Source organism: Eublepharis macularius, chromosome 7 (assembly GCF_028583425.1).
Source record: "Eublepharis macularius isolate TG4126 chromosome 7, MPM_Emac_v1.0, whole genome shotgun sequence".
Classification (NCBI taxonomy): domain Eukaryota; kingdom Metazoa; phylum Chordata; class Lepidosauria; order Squamata; family Eublepharidae; genus Eublepharis; species Eublepharis macularius.
The window spans coordinates 113921979-113941357 of record NC_072796.1 but is presented as its reverse complement, the minus strand read 5'-3'; the positions used below and the strand labels follow the sequence as shown (position 1 = coordinate 113941357).

Here is a 19379-nt window from a genome sequence, read left to right as displayed (position 1 = left end):
TCTTACCCTCAGCAGTGCCTCCATGTCTTACCCTCAGCAGTGCCTCTACGTCTCTTCCTCGGCCTGCTCTCAGAGCTCTCCTTACATTCTCTCTCTCATCACCAGCCCCACCTCCCTATCCCCACTCCCAAGGCGGAGGCCAATCCCAGGGCCAGTAGTTGAAGCATCACCCAAAGGAAGCCCCATCCCTGCCTTGCCAGTCTCCATTCTGTCCCTCCCCCATGCATCCAGCTGAGGCTGACAGAGGCTTTGATGAGCCTCCATTGGCCTTCTGCCCTTCAGCATTTTTCACTCAGCTGGAGAGCGAGCAGGCACTTTGGAAGCCCATCACATCACCAGCCAGTCATGGGCTGGCCTTGGACTGGCATCACGAGGCAGCCTTGTGACCAGGTAGCATGACCTTCTCATGCTGGGGCCTGCTCATCAATGTTCTTATTGGCGGCAGCCCACTGGCTGCTACGTCCTGCAGCTAGCCCTTCCCTGGTCATTCTCAGCTCTTTGCATCAGTATCTTACAAGAAGAGGTGGTCCTTTCAATATAAAGTTCTTCATTTCCTGAGCACCTGCGATGTCTCAGAAAGGAAGATAAGAGTGAAAAACAAATAGCAAGTGAAGTTAGTGCCAATTATGCTGATAATTCTATGATTTGCAGTTAAAGGAACTATCAAGAACAGAAGAAGTATTGAGCTAACTCTCCATCTTCTGCAGCTCTAACTACAGTAACTCTGGCAGCAATCTACATTACTGTTAAGCTCAACCATAAGAAAGATAGTTTTACACTGACCCTTTCAGAAGAAAGGAGAAGATGGGGGTGGGGGTGGGACAGATGCTTTGTATTTCTGGGATTAAGATATATTGCCAGAGAATAAAATGCTCCAGTAGTGGGAAACATCACCATCATCCATTTGTTCTCAAGAATCAAACTAGACCTTCCCATAAGATAAAACAGAGGATAGTAAATCCACCATTATCTCTTCAATAACCACATTCCAGATAGGATTAAACCCATGATACTGTACCATTACAGATAGTACAAGTTTCAGACTGGGGGCAACTGAAAGGGGTAGGTATGCCCCCAGGTATGCTGGTCCCAATCCGTTTAGGGTACATCTAGATGAAGGGTACATCTATCAAGCCAAAGATGTTTCCTATAAATCCAGATGTGAAGTAACAAAGTGATCTACTATCTTCCTCATCACAGAACTATTAGGGAGGACAAAGAACACAACAGATTTGGGAGAAGTGTTTGACTCTCCTCCATGAAAAGGGATTGTCCTTCACTCAATGACTGAATATTGCCTGGAACAAAGCTGAATCCTGATCTGTTCAAATTATTCTATTCAAATTATGTCACGGTACAGTGGCCTTTACAGCAGACAGTGCAAACACATTCCTTCAGATAACTGTGGTGGAAGACACTAAGAGCCAAGCTACAAGTGATGCCTGACACAGGTTGGACACTTGTCAGCTTTCCTCAAGTTTTGATAGGAAATGTAGGCATCCTGGTCTTGCAGCTGTAATGGAGAGCCAAGCTGTAAAACCAGGATGCCTACATTTCCCATCAAAACTTGAGGGAAGCTGACAAGTGTCCAACCTGTGTAAGGTGTCACTTGTAGCTTGGCTCTAAAACAATGTTATGGCAGACTCCAGGTTTTTACACATCTTTCAATCCCCCCCCCAAGAACCTCCCTTCACAGGTATGAGGGTTCCCAGGCAGGTAAGGACTGGTCATCACACACCACCTGCCTAGCCTCCACTTTAGCAGGCAGAGAGCCCTGACCCAGATCCTCACAGGGTACCCTCTTTCCTCTTCCAGAGGCTCCACCAGACAGGCAGCCTATTCCCTGTATTTACTTCCCTTCACCAGCTACTCCCTAGGGCTACTGGGGAAAGGGAACTTAGAGGTTATTTTCCCTATATACACTGCCACCATTTAGATAAAATGTGACCAGAGTGTCTGAGGTCTGGGTGTGTGATATTTTTCCTCAACCAACAATTTCAAGACAGCCAGGGTTAAAAGTCATTACCAACAAAAGTATTAGAGTGCCTCACATCACAAGAATTTGTTCTAGTTTCTTTACTGAAGACCCCAAAACAGGGGACAGTGTTTTTTGCCACTGACTTTCTGCAGAAAACCTTCACCAGACTGGAAGAGTATAAAAATACACAACCATACCCTTTCCTGCCCCCAGTCTTATAGTAGACAATCACAAACTTGCATGTTTTTTTCACAACTCTACCCATTTCTAGTCCTGCATATAGTTAGGATAAATCTATTCTTGGTTTTGCAATTTTACAAGGAAGCCACTTCACAAAGAGCAGGAGTTGCCATACCCCAGACAATTCATTTCTCTATTAAAGTCCTGAAGCTTGTTCATTTTACAGCAATTTTATCTTGGTGATATTGTATCCTCACTACATAAGACTATTATTGTCAAAGCACACATGGATTGGAAACAGATCTGGGTTTGCCCTTTTCGGGCCTATTCTCAGAATGGGGAAAAATATTTTATCATTTTTCGTCCCGTTTCCCCCACACACACACACACACACTGCATCTTGCCATCTTTTTCTCTCTCTCTATTTAGTTTTTGCCCTACCTTTTTCTGTTTATTTAAAAATAACCACAAAGACAGAAAATAGCGACTTGTGGAACTTGCCTTAGGTCATGATACTTTTGGAGTCTGGTCTACTAGTTAAAAGGGGCTAAAGATTTAAAAGCTAAACAGATGCAAAGACTATCCAACTTAAGAGAGGCAACAATAGTTTCTAAGTAGAAAAATTAGCCAACTGCTTACCTATCTGCTGTGTCTCCAGGCCCCTGATGCTTTCCTCCTGAGCCGTTTATTGAGTCTTGCCTTGTGAGCCCTTGAGATCTACCTCGGTCCAATGCTGATATAGATTGCTCTTGCAGCTTTGCTTTTTTCTCCTGAGGTGTTTCTTCGTTTCTCAGCACTCTAAAACTTTCTTGATCAGGCTTCTGTGGTGTATTTGTTCCACTACTATAAAACCAAGCTCCAGATTTTGTGAGGATTTCTTGTTGTTTTCGGCACAAGTTACATACCCACATTACCTATGTATAAATGTAAAAAAAAATACTCATTACTGAAGGCAAGACAAAATAATTTACACACCACATATCTGATGAATATGGGTTTCTATTTTCAGAAGCAGGCCTGTGAAAACTGCTAACAGTATTCTGCCTCTAGTAGTCAGAGCTGTAACAAGTGCAAGGTGAGGCACTTGCCTTTGACATACATAGCTGAGGGCCCAGAAAAAAATACATTAAATATGCATCTACCATCCCCAGCTGCCATGCCATCAGGAAAAGGATACATTTCTATAGATTCAAATTAAACCAACCAAGAAGGGGTGGTTGGTTCATTAGGGCAATAGAGGCAGATCCCCACAAACCTCAGCTCCTTGTTACTTGGCTCCTTTACAGTAAAAATATATTAAAGCAAAAGCCTTACTGAACTTACTACGAGTATAGGGCTTGTACGGTATCAGCTCCCTCCTTAATCATGAACACATGAAGCTGCCTTATATTGAATCAGACAATCAGTCCATCAAAGTCAGTGTTGTCTACTCAAAATATCAGCAGCTCTCCAAGATCTCAAGTTGAGATCTTTAACATCATCTACCATCTGATCTTTTTAACTGGAGATGCCAGGGATTGCACCTGGCCCATTCTGCATGCCTAGTAGATGTTCTATCACTGATTCTCAGCCCCTCCCCTTATCTATATTAGTCTTCTTGATGGCTTCTCTTTCTGGATCTCACCCTCCCTACACGCAAGCTAGAGGACTCCCCACCCCATTCTTCTTAAAGGCAGAGCTTTTTCACCCATGGATGCCCAATGCAAACTACAGAAAGAGGGTGAGGCTTATTAAAATAAGGAAAGATTGACAGGATTGTCCAATGGATTCTTACGGAATTTATTGACTAGAGACTCACAAGGGTAGCTGAATTCACTGCCCAGTTTCCAACTGTAGTTGTGGAAAATAAGTGAAGGTTAAGTTAATGGGTATGGTATATTGTCGAAGGCTTTCACGGCCGGAGAACGATGGTTGTTGTGGATTTTCCGGGCTGTATTGCCATGGTCTTGGCATTGTAGTTCCTGACGTTTCTCCAGCAGCTGTAACTGGCATCTTCAGAGGTGTAGCACCGAAAGAAAGGAATCTCATCTTTCAGTGCTACACCTCTGAAGATGCCAGTCACAGCTGCTGGCGAAATGTCAGGAACTACAATGCCAAGACCATGGCAATACAGCCCGGAAAATCCACAACAACCATCTTAATGGGTATGGTTTTGCTTTGCTGCTCAGGCAGGGCCTGGTCTGGCTGCAGCCTTTGCTGTGTTGTATTGTCTGTGCTGCTCTGGAATGGCCTGGGCCTTTGCTATGCTATGTGGTAAGGAAACAAGAGTTTGTTGATGTTGTTGAAGATCCATGAAGTAGATTGTTTCCTGGCTCATTTGGGCTGATAAGGGAGGAAAAGTGGGTGAGCTGCGATTTTTATGGAAAAACTGAAGGGGCACTGAGTTGATGCAGGCTTCTGAATATGTAAAAAAATAAGGGTGGGATAGTTGATGAAAATTAAGGTTGCCAACCTCCAGGTGGGGCCTGAAGATCTCCTGCAATTATAAAATTGATTTCTAGACAACAGAGATTAGTTTCCCTGGGGAAAAAATGACTTCTTTGGAGAAAGGACTCTATAGCATTATACCCTGTTGAAGTCCGTCCCCTCTTCAAATCTCTCCCCAAGCTCTACCCTCAAACTTTCAGGAATTTCTCAACCCAGAGTTAGCAACCCTAATGACAATCCATATAGGTCTGACTTTTACTTTTTATTTTCAAAGCAAGAATGCTTTATCGAGAGGGAGGGAATGGATTTTTGTTTTGTTTATCTCCTATAATCAAGAATGTATGTGCCTCTAGCCCCACTACACACCAGCCACCACTATAACCAGTTTCAAATTTGCCAATTTCAAACTTTGTGTGGTGCCATGTATGTTCATAGTTCCACACTGCCTGCCCCGACTTTCTCCACTCTTTTCGAGAATACTGGTTGGTTGCTTTGTGGCATCAGAGAACGTTTCAAATAGAAACAGCTATGATGGTTCAAGTTATAAGTACAACTAATTTGGACCTTCTCCAGTTCTTTCATTAGCATAATCTAGCTGGATATTATCCAAATTTAGAAATTGCTTTTTGAATTTTTCTCTGCTTGCTAGTAACTGTGGCTTCTTGCAAAAGAAGTTTCAGTAAGCTAAAAATAATTAAATACTACCATCAAGAATCCATGCATCAGAAGAGGTTAACAAACAGGTTTATCTTATCAATAGAACATGAGATAATGAATAATATTAATTCTGATATTGATGAACTTGCCTAACTGTAAGCACAAAAAGTACAATTGTAAAAAATGGTCATACCTGATGGGAGTTTAATTTTGTATTTTTAATTACTAAGTTAAATACTCATCTACATATGCATTAGTTGATTGTTTGCATCTCTTATAACTACAATAAACATTGAGTTATTAATATTCTTTTTTCTTGTTATTTATGTGTTTACCAAAACAACTATTAAGAAAATATAGGAAGGAGTAATTGCCTTGGGCGCAAAATTAGCTAGTTTTGGTTGTGGTAATAACAATTCTTAAACAAACCAGAAATGGAAGCAGATTACACTTTTCTAATAAAATGTAAATGTGGGTCTAAACATTAATAATATACAAATAATGTAATTTGAAAGTGTTATGATGTATTGTTTATATATTTTACTTTAAAGTTGCATGATTTATTATTTTATTTCCTTTATAAGCCTTTTCCACAGAAGATTCAAGGCACATTACAAAAATTAAAAGTCAACAAATATATGAACATTATTTACAAAATTTTATTAGATATTAAAACCTACAACAATATCTCTTTTTTCATATAAATGCCTTCCTGCCAGAGGACATAGTTCCCAAGACCTCTCACAATTCCAACTGAGGAAATTTTGTTCCCCTCTACCCTATAAAAACAAAAATCATAGAAATGCATATCACTAATGGATGCATAGAATGCCAGGAAAAGGTCCCCTAGACTGCCATTGAAGCACAAGTCATAGCAAACAGCTGGGCCCCTTTAATAGGGACACTGGAATTGCATGGCTCACAGCAGTCTCTCATTGAACCCCACTGAAAATGGAACTGATTTAACCCAGCTAGCCAGGCTTTGCACATCTGGCATGGACACCCCAAACACAGAATCTGGTATAGCCGCTAGGGACCTCACCTCCCTCCATGTAACTCAGTGAATGAGGGAAATTGTGCAGCTCCTTTGGCCTGGCCACACTGCAGAAATGCTGTACATCCTAGACAGCCAGGCTCCAGGTGAAAAGTCAAAGGCACATGTAGCTCACAAGAAGCTCCTCACCACCTTTGCAGAGAAAGTTAATTACCGTCAGGGTGCCTATGATTATGATGAGGATGACTTTAAGCGGATGCGTTATGCCGGCCTTAACTCCCAAACTAAAGTCACTTTAGGTCCCTTAGAGCCCACTAACTTCACCTGAGGAGAACTCTCAGACAGAATTAGGAAAGTAGCAGACCTTTCCCAAGAGTCCAGAGCCCTTAAAGCATCACCAGCAGCCTCTCATAGGAATTTAGATTACAGACACCCCAAACCCATCAAGACAGTTACTTATGTGAGTAACCGATCTGCTCAGCCTGATGTAGACTGGGGGGAGGGGGATCAAGAACAGAATGCTGATGGTGGAGGGAGCCAAAATTGGAAAGACCAATGCAATGATCCCGGTTCCAGCCCTGCACATCCTCGCCAGCCTGCCCCCCCCTCCCCCGTCAGCATTGGCCCTCAGCTCTCATGCAGGCACAAAATGCCCTGAAGCAGCCACATCCTCACTCATCCCAGCCACCCGCTTGGGCCAAGTATCACACGAGTCTGGGCTCAGCTTACAGACACTGGGACTGATATGCAGCCCACATCCATGCTTGTAACTGTCCTTCTCCAGTCCATGAGGGACAAGCCAAATAAAACTCCCCAGCCCTTAGCTGCCCTGATGAGAATGCTTGCACTTTCCAGTCAGCCCCCAGATATAGAAGACTTGCACTAGGGGAGCCCAAGGTTCATGCCCCTTCCCCAAGGAGTTGTGGCCAAGCTAGTGCTCAACAATTAGGGGAGGCCAATGGTAAAGGCAGGCATCAGGACCTCCAGGAACAAAACTCCTGCCACCCTTCTCACTGACACTGTACACCCTACTTTAGCTGTATGTGGAAACCCAACTGTGAAAATTACAGCCCCTGCTGGGTTTGGAGGTGGGACACACAGGGCTAAAGTCTGGGAAGGCATCCCTCTCTCAGTAGGAAAACTTAACACATCCATCACCGGCATCCATCACCGGCCTTTACACTGACCCAAATAACAGTAAAAGTTTTTTCCTCCCCCTTTTGCATTAACCTCTTTTATTATGGATTGTTTTGATTTCTCCTGTTTTTTATATAAATGGGAGTGTTTCACCGGGTGTCTCTCCCACTTACATAAAAATCTTTATTCCTTTTTTTGAGACTTATGTCTATCTAGTTTTAAGACATTGTCTTGACATCCAGTTTTGTCATTTTTCTTTGCAAACACACAAACTATGCCAGATCACATAGGTTAGAGACCCTGCGTGATCTGGCATAGTACACGAGCCAAGGTCAGCCTTGGTTGCCTTGCCAGGGACACGTCCCTCACCCAAATCTCTCCTGCCTTCTGAAACAAGGGATGGAGAGAAGGAAGTACTATACTTCTAATTTTTGTTTGTTTGTTGTTTCAGAAGACTAGGAGTTGTCAGTTGGCCTTGTGCAAGCTTTGCTTTTCCTGACCATTACTGTTTTTCAGATTTGTTTCTTTTTTATCATTGCCTTTCAGGCACTTTCAGCTTTCTTTGTGTTTGTTTTTCATCCAGCAAATGCAATGCCAGATTGCCCATTTGGATCAGCCTAGGCTGTCCGTGTCAGTTGCTCCCAGTTTTGTTTTTCCTTTTGCCTTTTTCTGCTATTCCTTAAATTTTATTTTTGGGAGCCGCACATTAAGAAATCCAGTTTTTTTCCAGGGGTCCTCCTCTTTTTCCTTTGCCCGAGCAGTCATGGTTATCTATGTCTGTGCCCCACTTTTTGGATAGCTTTTTACATGACATTTCATATTCTGCTTTTGAATCTGGAACCCCCAATCCAAATCACCCTTTGGATGCCAAACCAAATCCAGAACGGAATTGGTTGAGGAAATTACCTTATGATAATTGGTAATTTTTAAAAAAAACTTATTAGCTTCATATTACTATATATTTATAATATTTCTATCCTGCCTTCAGCCCCAAAACTCTTGCAATAACTCGCAAAAAATAAGATAAATATATTAATCTGAATTATTAACATCAAACAACAAACACCTAGATGAAAAGCAGCAATTTTTAGAAGTACATTTAAAAATAAATAGCAGACAAGATTAAAAAAATTAAATGCAACAGCAGAACAATAATGGAAGTATCAAACAACTCACTCATCAGTAAACTGGTGTGTAACTTTTTTTGTAAGACCCCTGAGGGGCAAGTACTGCACATTATTAGACAAGAATGTAGAATGTATTTGTATTAACTTATACTCCCACTTTTCTCTCCACCAGGGACCCAAAGTGGCTTACATCATTATCTTCTCATCCATTTTATCTTCACCACCACCAAAGGAGGTAGATTAAGCTGAGAGGGTGTGATTGGTCCAAGATCACCCAGCAAACTTCCATAGCAGAGTTGGAATTTGAACCTGGGTCTTCCAGATTCTAGTCTGACATTCTAACTGTGCCACATAATTCTACAGCCCCACCATACATTCAGATTACCCACTGACAAAAACTGGAATAGGTCAATACCTTCTCTGTATCTCTCTGTAAAATTAGTGTTTTTATAACATATTCTGACTGATGGCTTACTTGGTCTTTAAGATGCTACTGAACCCAAATCATGCTCATGTAACTTTGTGCTACATATCTCAACTACTTTTTTCTTTCTCATAATTCTCTCACAGATCTATCAACAATGACATCACTACATTAGTCCTTACGGATTACAGATGGAGGAGGAAGAGCTGAAGACAAACTTGTTTCAGGAAAAGTATGATAGCAGAATGGCTGTATGGTTTTTCAAAAAACAGAACTGTATGTCTACCAGAGCTAGACACTGGGATCACACATTTTATGCCCAGGTGTAAAAGTGCTTTGCTGGTTTCAAAAGCAGTGTAGTGGAATTAACAAAACACTCTAGTCCTGCAGTTAGGCTGGTGTGATTAATTTGCTACTTCTTTTGCAAACAAAATCACCACTTTTGAGTTAGATGTCAAGATCCACTCTGAGGTAGATGTCAACTTGGATGAATGTTCAGATGATGTACCTTTGGCATTTGCTTGTTCAATTTATATGGATATCTTTCAGCTCATGGAGACTGAGGATGTAGACAAGATCTCTGTAGCGGTGAGATTGATTATCTGCATTCTTGACCCTTTCCCTTCCCGGCTAATAAGGGGTGCCATAGGGGGACTGGCTGACTGGGTAAAAAAAGTGATAAATGCTTGAGAACATGAATGGTACCACCCACGCTCAAGGAGGCAGTAATTTGACCTGTGTTGAAAAAACCCTCCTTGAATCCCAATATATTGGAGAACTTCTAGCCTGTCTCCCTTTTTTGAACAAGGTTTTAGTGTGGGTGGTTGCTTCTCAGCTTCAGCAACTCTTGGAAGAGACTGATTTTTGATCCATTTCAATCTGGCTTCAGTTTGGGATTTGGAACGGACTGCATTGGTCATCTTGGTTGATGACCTTTACCGAGAACTAGACAGGGGGAATGTGACCCTGCTAGTCTTGCTCGATCTTTCAGCAGCGTTCAATACCATCAATCATGGTATCCTTTTGAGTCACCTCTTAGCTCTGGGTATAAGGGGCACCATGTTGCAGTGGTTCATGTCCTATCTGGGTGATTCATCTCAGAATGTGATATTGGGGGACTCCTGTTCTATCCTATGGTGACTGACCTATGGAATCTCACATATATCAATTTTATCCCCCATGTTATTTAACATTTACACAAAGCTATTGAAAGAGGTCATCAGGAGGCTTGGGTGACATTGACACCAATATGTGGATGATACCCAGCTCGACCTTTTTTTTCCATCTAATTCCAAAGATGCTGTTGATGTTCTGAAATGGTGCTTGGAGTAAGTAATGAACTAGATAAGGGTGAAGAAGTTGAAATTCATTCCTGACAAGACAAAGGTTCCCTTGGTTAGAAAGGGTGACCAGTGACATGAGATCTCCCTTGTCTTGGATGGGCTTACACTTCCCCTGAAAAGTAAGTTTCGCAGCTTAGAAATACTATTTGATACTATGGTCATCTTAGAAAGCCAGGTGTCTCAGAGTGCATTTGCCCAGCTTCAACTGGTGCATGAGCTGTGTCTATTCCCAGTTCAGTCAGATCTGGCCACCATGATCCATGCCTTAGTTACATTTCGATTGGAATATTGCAATTTGCCAGTTTGTTGTAGTGGTTAAGAGCAGTGAGACTCTAATCTTGGGAACCAGGTTTGATTCCCTACTCCTCCACTGGAAGCCAGCTGGGTGATCTTGGGTCTGTCACAGCTCTCTGGAGCTCTCTCAGCCCCACCCACCTCACAGGGTGATAGTTGTGGGGCTAATAATCACATATTTTGTAAACCGCTCTGAGTGGATGTTAAGTTGTCCCAAAGGGCGGTATATAAATTGAATGTTATATTATATTGGCACTGCCCTTTAAGATGGTTCAGAAGCTGCAGCTAGTGCAGAATGCAGCAGCTAGACTGCTGGTCAGGGCCAGCTATCAGAAACATGTGACTCAGATATTATCACAACCACACTGGCTACTGATCTGCTTCCAATCCCAATTCAAGGTGCTGGTTCTATCCTTTTAAGATGTACATGAAGGGCCCTAAGCCTGCTTGTGGGGAGGGCGGGCTAAAAATCTAATCAATCAATCAGTCCCTCTTCTCCAATATGTTCCTACCCAAAGAGTTAAAATCACAAGGAATGGAAGATTTGTTTTCACTTACTGTGAAGCTTCCTTTCTTGGTGGTCCAGGAGTGGGGCAGTCCTTAGTCTTGGGACTTATTCTTACAGCTCCTCCTCCTTGAAGGCAGGGTCAGTCGACTGATTTTGATCTCAGAGGGGAGGGGCTTGTCCCAGGAATAGCCAGTCCGTTCCCAAGCCTTGACTCCCCATCACGATACCATAAGAGAAAACAAACTTCCCTCAACTTTTTTTTTAAATAGTAAGGTCCCTCCCCCTGACACCAGTGAGAGGAAGACTACCGTCCTAACTCTCCATCCAATCCTAGAAGCCGCCACCAAGAAACTCAGGTTGATAGGACTGCCCCACTCCTGGACCACCGAGAAAGGAAGCATCATGGTAAGGGAAAACAAATCTTCCATTCTCCATTGGTCCTAGAAGTGGGGCAGTCTTTACTCTTGGGACATACAAAAGCAGTGTGTCCCGGGGCAGATCATCGAGCTTCCGGGTCTAGAGGGTGTGTTGTAGTACCCTCCTGCCTGACGAAAGCTGCAGAGGCCAACTTATCTATCCTGTAATGCCTGATGAGTGATTTTACTGATACCCATGTGGTTGTCTTTACAATTTTTTCTAACAACTAAAGGATTTACAGGCTGCTAATGTTGCTGCCCCCTTAGTGGGTGTACCATGACACCTTGAGGCATCTCCAGACCTCTAGTTTGATATGCCAGAATTATGTACCCTCTGCTCTACCAACTTAGCATGGAAATGGACACTCTTATGTCCCAAGGAGGATCTCCTGAAAAACACAACTACTGTCTCAAACTTGTGAAAACTGTTTAGTCCTGCCCCAGCAGAAGCGCATGGCTCTACATGTATCAAGGCAGTGAGATTCCCTTTCCTTCTTGTGCTTTGGATTAGGGTAGAAGGAGGATAGTATTATCTCTACTGTTCTATGAAAAGGTGGAGTTCACCTTCGGAATGAAGGCTGGTTTGGTTTGTAACTTACTCTGTCATTTTGAAGGAAGGGGCATAGCTCCCTATCTACTACTAGTGCCTGCAGCTCTGATACTTGTCTAGCTAATGTGATTCTCCTCAGAAAGATGGTCTTAAAGGTCCATTCCTTTAGAAGACATGAGGCTATAGGCTCAAAGGGGTCTTTGGATAATGCTCTCAGTACCAAATTAAGATTTCATGTAGGAAACCAGTGAGCCCTTGGAAGATTCAACAATGAGGTCCTCCTTTGGAATCTGTTGATATGATGGTGATGTATAAGGAAATGTCCCTTCCTAGAACCCCTAATTGCCAAGATATTTTCTACCTACTATCTAAAGGTGCTGGTATTAAGACTTTTATTCAACCCTTCTTAAAGGGAGGCTAGTATCTCCCTAATTGGCCCCATAAAGGGTTCCATGCCTCTATCCATGCACCATGTCTGGAAACTTGGCAGGTATTGTTATAGACTCCGTGGAACTTTTCCTGGAGGCTAATATATTACCAATCGCACTTTCTGCATAATCTAACACTATTATTTGTTTATGTTCAACCTCCAGGCTGTGAGGCTTGGCAGAGCTGGTCAAGGGTGTGGTATTGTTCCCTGCATCAACAGGCCCCCCTTCAGTGGGAGGTGCCAGGGAGGTGCATGGAACCCTTTATGGGGCCAATTGGGGACATATCATACCATATCAAACCAGAGGTTTGGAGACACCTCAAGGAGTCATGGTGCACTCACTAAGCAGGGGCAGCAACATCAGCAGCCTACAAATCCTTCAGTTGTTAGAAAAGATCGTTAAGACAGCCACATGGGTATCAGTAAAATCACTCATCAGGCACTACAGGATAGATAAGCTGGCCTCTGCAGAGGCAGCTTTCAGCAGGAGAGTACTACAATACACCCCCTAGATCTGGAAGCCAGACAACCCACCCCGGGGGCACACTGCTTTTGTATGTCCCAAGAGTAAGGACTGCCCCACTTCTGGACCACTAAGAAAGGAAGCTTCACAGTAAGTGAAAACAAATCTTCCATTTCTTGTGATTTTAACTCCTTGGGCAGGAACATATTGGAGAAGATGGCCCTTCATGTACAGCTTGATATTCTCTTCAGGTCATGAGTCTCCATCCTTCTGGACCAGAAGGATGCTATTAGAATCACTTCTGCACATTGCTCTGTGATCTTCTGAACAACTCTGTGCAACAGCTGTACCAGGGAAAGCGTACAGGAATTTTGGAGGCAGCTCACAGCTCATAGTGTCTACCTTATGGCTTCTTGAGTCTTGCCAAAGCTCTGGCAGACCAATTGGAATATCTCTCTGGATAGCATCCATTCTTTTCTTTTTTTAAAAAAGTAACTTTTTGATAGCATCCATTCTGATTGGTCCATCACTCTCTGGCTTAGCTAGTCCGCTGGGGAGCTGTCCTAGTCTGCTACGTCTAGTGCTTTTAAAGGTTTGAGGTGAACCTTTTTCTATATAAACATTCATCCTGTGCTGTGCCAGCTGCACTGGCTCCCAGTGGAGTTCTGGATCCGGTTCAAGGTGTTAACCTTGTTGTTTAAAGCCCTTCACTGACTGGGACCTGCATACCTGCAGGACCGCCTCTTCCATTACATCCCCTGCAGGGTGTTGCGCTCTGCAGACAAGCAACTCCTGGTGGTCCCCAGCCCTAAGGACATCCGTCTGGCCTCAACCAGGGCCAGGGCTTTTTCTGTCCTGGCCCCAGCCTGGTGGAACGCTCTCACGCTGGAGATCCAGGCCCTGTGGGACCTGTTACAGTTTCGCAGGGCCTGTAAAACGGAGATGTTCCACCGGGCCTTCGGCTGAGTGCCAGCCGGTGTCCTCCTTCTTCTATCTAAGACCACCATTTCTTCTGGGGCTGCCCTCAGCCATCTGCTATGCCTGTATACAGACTCCCAATATTTATTAAAATAGCCTGCTCCTAGACTATTTTAATGATTTTTTAAAATTATTATTGATTTTATGTTTTTGTGATTTTAATGTATTTTTTAATGTTGTTAGCCGCCCTGAGCCCATCTGTGGGGAGGGTGGGGTATAAATCGAATAAAATAAATAAATAAATAAAATGTGGTGACCAGTGGAAAGATTCTGGAATTCCTGATAGCTCCAAGTTCCAAAGGGTTTTCACTGTTGATCATCTCTTTTTCAACCAGACATCCTATGTCATTTTTCCCTGGGTGTGGGTTCCCCAGTCCCATAGACTCGTGTCTGTGGTCATCACCATTTTCTTTGGTTCCCTGAGTGGGATGCCATTGTGTGATCGGATGAGGACCAGCCACCAATTCATCTCCTGTTTGATGATCTCTGGCAACTAAACTATCTTGGACCTCTTGTGCTCTAACACCTCTTGGTATGGTAACAGGAATCTTCGGAGTGCATGGGCCTAGAACCTTGCTCCCTGGAGGACATCCTGATAGGATACTCTCATCCCCAGCAGCTCAGCCAGTAGCTTCACTTCTGCCTAAGACCCCTGTTGTTATCATCCATATCTTTGTTGTCTTTCCTTTGACAGAAAGACTCTGTCTTGGGCCGTGTTTATCACAACCCCCAGGTGCAATATTTACTGGGTTGGAAGTAAAACTGGTCTTTTCTTCGTTGATCATGAACCCATAATTCTGCAGACAGGCTACCATCAATTTCACAGCTTCCACCAGCTGTAGCAGGGATGGAACCATGAACAAGATATCATCCAGATACAGGAAAAGGAGCCACTCTCTGCAGTCCAGCCGTGCTATCAGTGCTACAAGGATTCTGGTGGACACCCTGGCTTTCAGGTCAAAAGGCAGAGCCCTATATTGGAAGTGCCTCTGAGCGATCAATGGAAGCCAGACAATCTCCCTTCTTAATAGCAGTCATGACAAATTAGAGCATTTTCATTCTGAACTTTCTTGTCCCTCTGTGTCTGTTTTATGTAACCAATTCTTTTGGGTCTGGAGGAAAAAATCAGGTGGCACAGAGTTGAAGTCCAGTGAATATCCATTGATAACTGTATCCAGCACTCACCTGTTGCTTACTGTTTGCTGCCAAGGGTTTGCAAAACATTGTAAGTGTCCTCCAATCACAACTGTGCCTGATGCCTTGGCATAGTCACGCTAAGTTCCCTTCTTTGGCCCCTTGGTATTCCAATTGGATTTGTTGAGGGAGGAGGGTCTACCATCCTCTCAATGTTTGGTCTGCTATCTTCTTTTGAATGGTCTAGTATATCTCGTGTGGGAAGGATGCTTGGACTCGAAAGGACTGAAGCCTCTTCCTCGAGTTCCCTTTCTTCTTCTTTGAGGGAAGGACTTCCTGCTTTTCTTTATCCAAAACTTCTCCAAACAGGTTAATGCCTTTGAAGGGAACCATTATTACTTTGGCTTGGACCAAAGGATTGATGTTCCAGTCTCTAAGCCAAGTGTTGTGCCTGGCTGCCATGTTGAAACCATGGCTCTTGTTGACCATAGCAGAGCATCTAAGAATGCGAAAAGACTGTTGCCAGGGCTATTTTCTTAGTTCTGTCTTTCAATTCTTTGAGGATGTTGCTGCTCACTGCAGCCAGGTCTGAGGCCAAAGAGAATGTGGCTCTATTCAAGAGTGAAGCTGCTGCCGATGCTCTGAGAGATGTAATAGAAGCTTCCAAGTTTCTGCGCAGAGCCAGTTCAAACTGCCTGGCACAGAAATTCTTGAGGAGACTGTCCATGTCAGTGGGCCACGGGATTAGACATCAGGCTGGTTACCAGATCATCCACCACTGGCAGCTTGATCCTCTTAGTAGCCTCTGGAATCAGTGTATAAGACTTGGAAAAAAGATATAGAGTAGTTAACTTAGGTTTTTGCTGGAGTATCCCTCTTAGCCTTCTTCAGGTAGAAAAGGCTACTGGAAAGGGAAATCCCTGGTGTTGTTCCCGATTTTGAGGAGGATCCTTTCCGACCCTTCTGGGAAATCTGGGCCTGATTCCTCCTTCCTCCTTATGGGGAAACTCTAGGACCCTCCGCACGTTAGGCAGCAATCTAAAATACAGCTCCTGGGGGAAAAGCTTGTTTGCCTCAGGGTAACTATATGTACAAGGGAATATTCCCTTCTTTTAACAGTTCCCCTTGTTTCCTTGACTAAGGGAGAATCCAGTAGCTCAGAGTCCTCCAGTTGGAGGCTTAACAGAGAGCTGTATTCTCAATAGCATTTGCCTCCTCTTTGATCATGGGGGGGAGGATTACACCCCTTTTCTTAACTTGGATTTGGACCCTTTAGGTTGCTGATCCGTTTAGATTGGTTAATCCTGCTGCATTTTTGTTAGTTTTGTATGGTTTTAATTGTGAACTACTCTGAGATTTTGAGAGGTAGTATAAAAAATTTTTATACCAGGTTGCCCCTCTTTCCTATCTGAAGGTCCAGGCGCTAGGCTACTTGCTGGTAATCCTTCAGGACCTCTTTGAATTCCTTCTTATTTCTGTCCTGAGCCACACCAGTAGGTTTGTTAAATATTAACAACTGCACCCATGTACCTCTCTTCTAGGCAAATCAGTACCAATCAGAGCTGTGATAAGGTCAGAATTATCATTATCCCCGCCAATACTACCGGGTAGCTGAGGCTGAGAAGGGAGGTTTACCCAAGGCTAACTACTGAGCTAGGGTTGCCAGCCTCCAGGTGGTGGCTAGAGATCTCCCAGAATTACAACTCATCTCCAGGCCACAGAGAACAGTCCCCCTGGAGAAAATGGCTGCTTTGGAGGGTAGACTCTATAGCATTATAACCCATTGAGACCCCTCTCCTCCCCAAACTCCACTCTTTCCAGGCTCCATCCCCCAAATCTCCAGGAATTTCCCAACCTGGACCTGGCAACCCTATACTGAGCTCATGTAATTATGGGATTTGAACCAGCAGAGTGCTGATTTGCGGCCCAGCCACTTAACCACAATATTACAGCAGCTCACTTCTTGGCGTCCTCGCCTGAGGGGTCCAGACCTTGGACCTTCTCCCTTTCATTAGCCTGTTGTCCGGAGCAGGCTCCTCCTGCCCCGGACTGGGCGCGCACGCCGGCCTCCCTGCCGCCCACGGAGCTCCCCCCCACCTGCGAAGCTCCCCTCCCCACCCACGGAACTCCCCTCCCCAATCCCGCGCACCCCCCACACACCCCCAACACCCCTCGGGGACCCCCTACCTGCGGGGAGCATGGACGGGGCGCACGGCGAGCCAGGCCAAAACAAGGAAGCGCTCACCCGCGCCGCCGCCCCTGTCAGCAGAGCCGCACGGGCCGGCACAGACGGCCGCCGCGCCGAGTGAAGCCGCTCCGACGAGGGGAAGGGCTGCGGCCCAGGAAACGCCGAGGCGGCCGTCCGCACCGTCCGGGTCGGGGGCGCAGGAGTGGGCCTGGCCGGCAGCGGGGCGAGGGGGCGGGACGGAGAGCCAGCCACGCCATCCCCTGACTGGCTGGACGGCTCCTGGGAGGGCTCGCCGGTGTGAGCCACGGGCAGGGATTGGCGCAGGGCCAGCGCCAGCGAGCCGTCAACGGGGAAGAGGAGACAGCTGGCGGGACAAGGAAGAAGTGAGGAGGGAGGATGATGGACGGGCACGGTGACCAAAGGGAAGGGGGGGAAACCGAGGGAGAGCAGAGGGTGGAGGTGGCACGCATAGGGATTGGTGACGGGTCCAGAGGCGGGAAGGAGAGCCGCTATAAAGGGGGAGGTCCCGATGACGCCGAGGAGGAGTAGCTGACTGAGAGGTGGCACAGAGAGAGGGAAGGAGAAGTTCTCGGAGACAGCTGGCTGGAGACAGAGGCTGCTGGAGCAGCCACGGTCCCAGCCCAGTCTGAGGCAGAGGGAACTCAACCCTCCCCCTGGAGGCAAAGGAAGGGACGGCGGAGCACGAGGAGGGCGCGGCTGGGGGCGGGGCCTCACACCTGTTAAGAGACCCGAGAGTAGGCAGAGACCTGGAAGTTTGGCAAGTCTAGGCCGCAGGCTTGCATTCTCTGAAGCCTGGGAGGTAGCTAGGCCTGCCTTTGCTGACATTCTGCCAAGAGAAAATTTCAGGCTTCCTTGCCAGATAGTTCCAGGCCCTTCTGCCTTCTCTCTTTCACTGGCCTGTTGAGAGGCCCAGGAGAGGGCCGAGGCCTGGGAGTCTGGCACATCTAGGCTGCAGATTTGCGCTCTCTGAGGCTGGGAAGTGGCCAGGCCTGACTTTGCTGGCATTCCATCAACATGTATGTTCCCTGGAGACCGCTTCGATCAGCAGATAAATACTTACTGGTGGTCCCTGGCCCTAAGGAAGCCCGCCTCGCTTCAACCAGGGCCAGGGCCTTTTCAGTCCTGGCCCCATCCTGGTGGAATGCTCTGTCAATGGAGACCCAGGCCCAGCGGAACATATTATCGTTCTGCTGGGCCTGTAAGACAGAGCTGTTCTGCCAGGCATTCGGTGGTTGAAGGGGACAGTGCCATGTCAGCCTCCCACCTTTGGGGTGGGGGGTTCTCCCCACCATTGCACCTTAATGTATTTGGTTAATTTATTTTATTATTGTTTATTGTATGTTGATTTTAGAATTATTTTCTTGTTTTTATTGATTTTAACTGTTGTTCACCGCCCAGAGCCCCTGAGGATGGGCGGTTTATAAATCGAATAATAAAAAAATAAAAAAAATCCATCAACAGGAATTTTCAGGCAGGCCCTTGGACCTTCTCTCTTTTCCTGGCCCATTGAGAGGCCCAGAAGGGGGCCGAGGCCTGGGAGTTTAGCACATCAAGGCTGCAGATTTGTGCTCTCTGAGGCCTGGGAGATGGCTGGGGCCTGCCAGTACTGACGTTCCAGCCAACAGAATTTTTCCGCCAGTGGGAGAAAGTGAAAGTGAAAAGCACACCTCAGAAACCTCAGCTGAAAGAAGAAGAAATAAAGGGGCTCCCTTTTATTTGGGGTGAGCTGGGTCTGAGGCTTCTGCTACTCTTTTCTCCTCCCTCCTTCCTTTTGTGGCCCCCATTTCTCACTGGATCAGTCTTATCGCAGTTCAGTCGAGGCTGCCAGGATTAGAGCAGTTCCTCTGCTGCAGCTGGTGGCTGCTTCTTCCAAGTCTGAGGGAGTTTCCGAGAATATCGGTCTCCCTAAACAGGCTACCACAGATTCAAACACCGCACCCTCTGGTTGTCTGAGGGTGGAGTTCCTCCCAACCCGAAGGTGGGGGACCTTGGTGCTGTTTGCAGTTGCAGCCATGGAACCTAGAAGAACCTAGGGACCATTGGCTCTATTGCTTGCCATCGTAGTTGCAACTGTGGAACTTAGGGGTACCTAGGGACTGTCTCCAAAGCGATACGGGGATGAGGTAGAGC

General features: G+C 45.5%; 1 protein-coding gene across 24 annotated transcripts in view; it reads right to left on the bottom strand.

Moving 5' to 3' along the window:
• RIMS2 (regulating synaptic membrane exocytosis 2) overlaps positions 1–19379 on the bottom strand; it is a 624467-nt gene that overhangs the window by 483682 nt on the left and 121406 nt on the right. For all 24 annotated transcript variants that reach the window (XM_054984410.1, XM_054984420.1, XM_054984412.1 and 21 more), the window contains one exon: positions 2798–3072. In XM_054984410.1, the coding sequence (XP_054840385.1) occupies positions 2798–3072 (275 nt within the window). The remainder of the gene's footprint in view (positions 1–2797; positions 3073–19379) is intronic.